At 68.6% G+C, this 1,176-nt stretch overlaps 1 protein-coding gene across 1 annotated transcript in view; it reads left to right on the forward strand.

The window, feature by feature from the left end:
- The first annotated feature begins 6 nt into the window (after positions 1-6).
- NRBP2 (nuclear receptor binding protein 2) overlaps positions 7-1,176 on the forward strand; it is a 5,213-nt gene continuing 4,043 nt past the window's right edge. The window contains exons 1-4 of the mRNA XM_023520286.1: positions 7-377; positions 443-736; positions 926-966; positions 1,060-1,170. Coding sequence (XP_023376054.1) covers positions 270-377; positions 443-736; positions 926-966; positions 1,060-1,170 — 554 coding nt within the window. The 5' untranslated portion in view covers positions 7-269. The remainder of the gene's footprint in view (positions 378-442; positions 737-925; positions 967-1,059; positions 1,171-1,176) is intronic.

A 1,176-nucleotide genomic window follows, 5' to 3' on the forward strand; every position in this document is an offset into this window, starting at 1 on the left:
AAAACCTCCGATCCCCTAAGGGCAATCTGCTCCCCGGACCACTTCCCCGCCCCTCTGGGGACCAGCCAGCAGTCCCCCCACCCGCTCGGGAAACATCCTCCGCCCCTGAATCCTGCTCTGAACACCCTCAGCCCCGCCCTGGATGCTCGCAACTTTCCCCAAAGCGGCTGTGGGAAGGGCGTGGGCCGAGACCAAGCCCCCACTGTCCCCCTGACACACACCAGCACACGCGTCTCCCCCAACCTCACCGCCAGGTTAACCAGGGGAACATGCCCGGGGTCCAGAGCACCTTCCTTGCCATGGACACGGAGGAGGGCGTGGAGGTGGTGTGGAACGAGCTGCACTTTGGCGACAGGAAGGCCTTCTCGGCCCACGAGGTGAGGCCCGCTGCGACCCCCGGCCCTCTCCTGTGACCGCCCCGTGACCGCCGCCCCCCTTCCAGGAGACGATCCAGACCATGTTTGAGCAGCTGGCATTGCTCGACCACCCCAACATCGTCAAGCTGCACAAGTACTGGCTCGATGCCTCGGAGACTCGCGCGCGGGTGAGCCACGGGCCCGGCAGGGGCGGGCGGGGCACCAGCGGGCGGGGCAGCCGTGGGCACCCACCCCAGCTGGCGGAGCCCGCGAGCCCGCCTGCCCCGCAGGTCATCTTCATCACAGAGTACGTGTCCTCGGGCAGCCTCAAGCAGTTCCTCAAAAAGACCAAGAAGAACCACAAGGCCATGAACGCCCGGGTATGGGGAGTGGGCTGGGGCTGCGTGGAGGACAGGTCGGGGTCGGGCGTCATCTGGGACGGAGGTGGTGCGGGGCGCAGGGTGGCTTCGGGGACAGGAACGGGGTTGGTCCCGGGAGGGGACGCGGTGTTGGCACCGCAGGCCCAGCCGCCTCTTCCCGCCGGTCCGACGGAGTGCGTCCGCCGCCAGGCCTGGAAGCGCTGGTGCACGCAGATCCTGTCCGCGCTCAGGTGAGTGCCTGCCCGCGCGCCCGCCCCGCCGCGCCCCCGCATCCCTAGCGTCCCCTGACCCTGCTCCGCCTGCTCCCTTCTCCTCGCCTGCAGCTTTCTGCACGCCTGCAGTCCCCCCATCATCCACGGGAACCTGACGAGTGACACTATCTTCATACAGCACAACGGCCTCATCAAGATCGGCTCTGGTGCGGGCGGGGCGGGGCGGGG

Source organism: Pteropus vampyrus, unplaced genomic scaffold (genome assembly GCF_000151845.1).
Source record: "Pteropus vampyrus isolate Shadow unplaced genomic scaffold, Pvam_2.0 Scaffold256, whole genome shotgun sequence".
In the NCBI taxonomy this organism is placed as follows: Eukaryota; Metazoa; Chordata; class Mammalia; order Chiroptera; family Pteropodidae; genus Pteropus; species Pteropus vampyrus.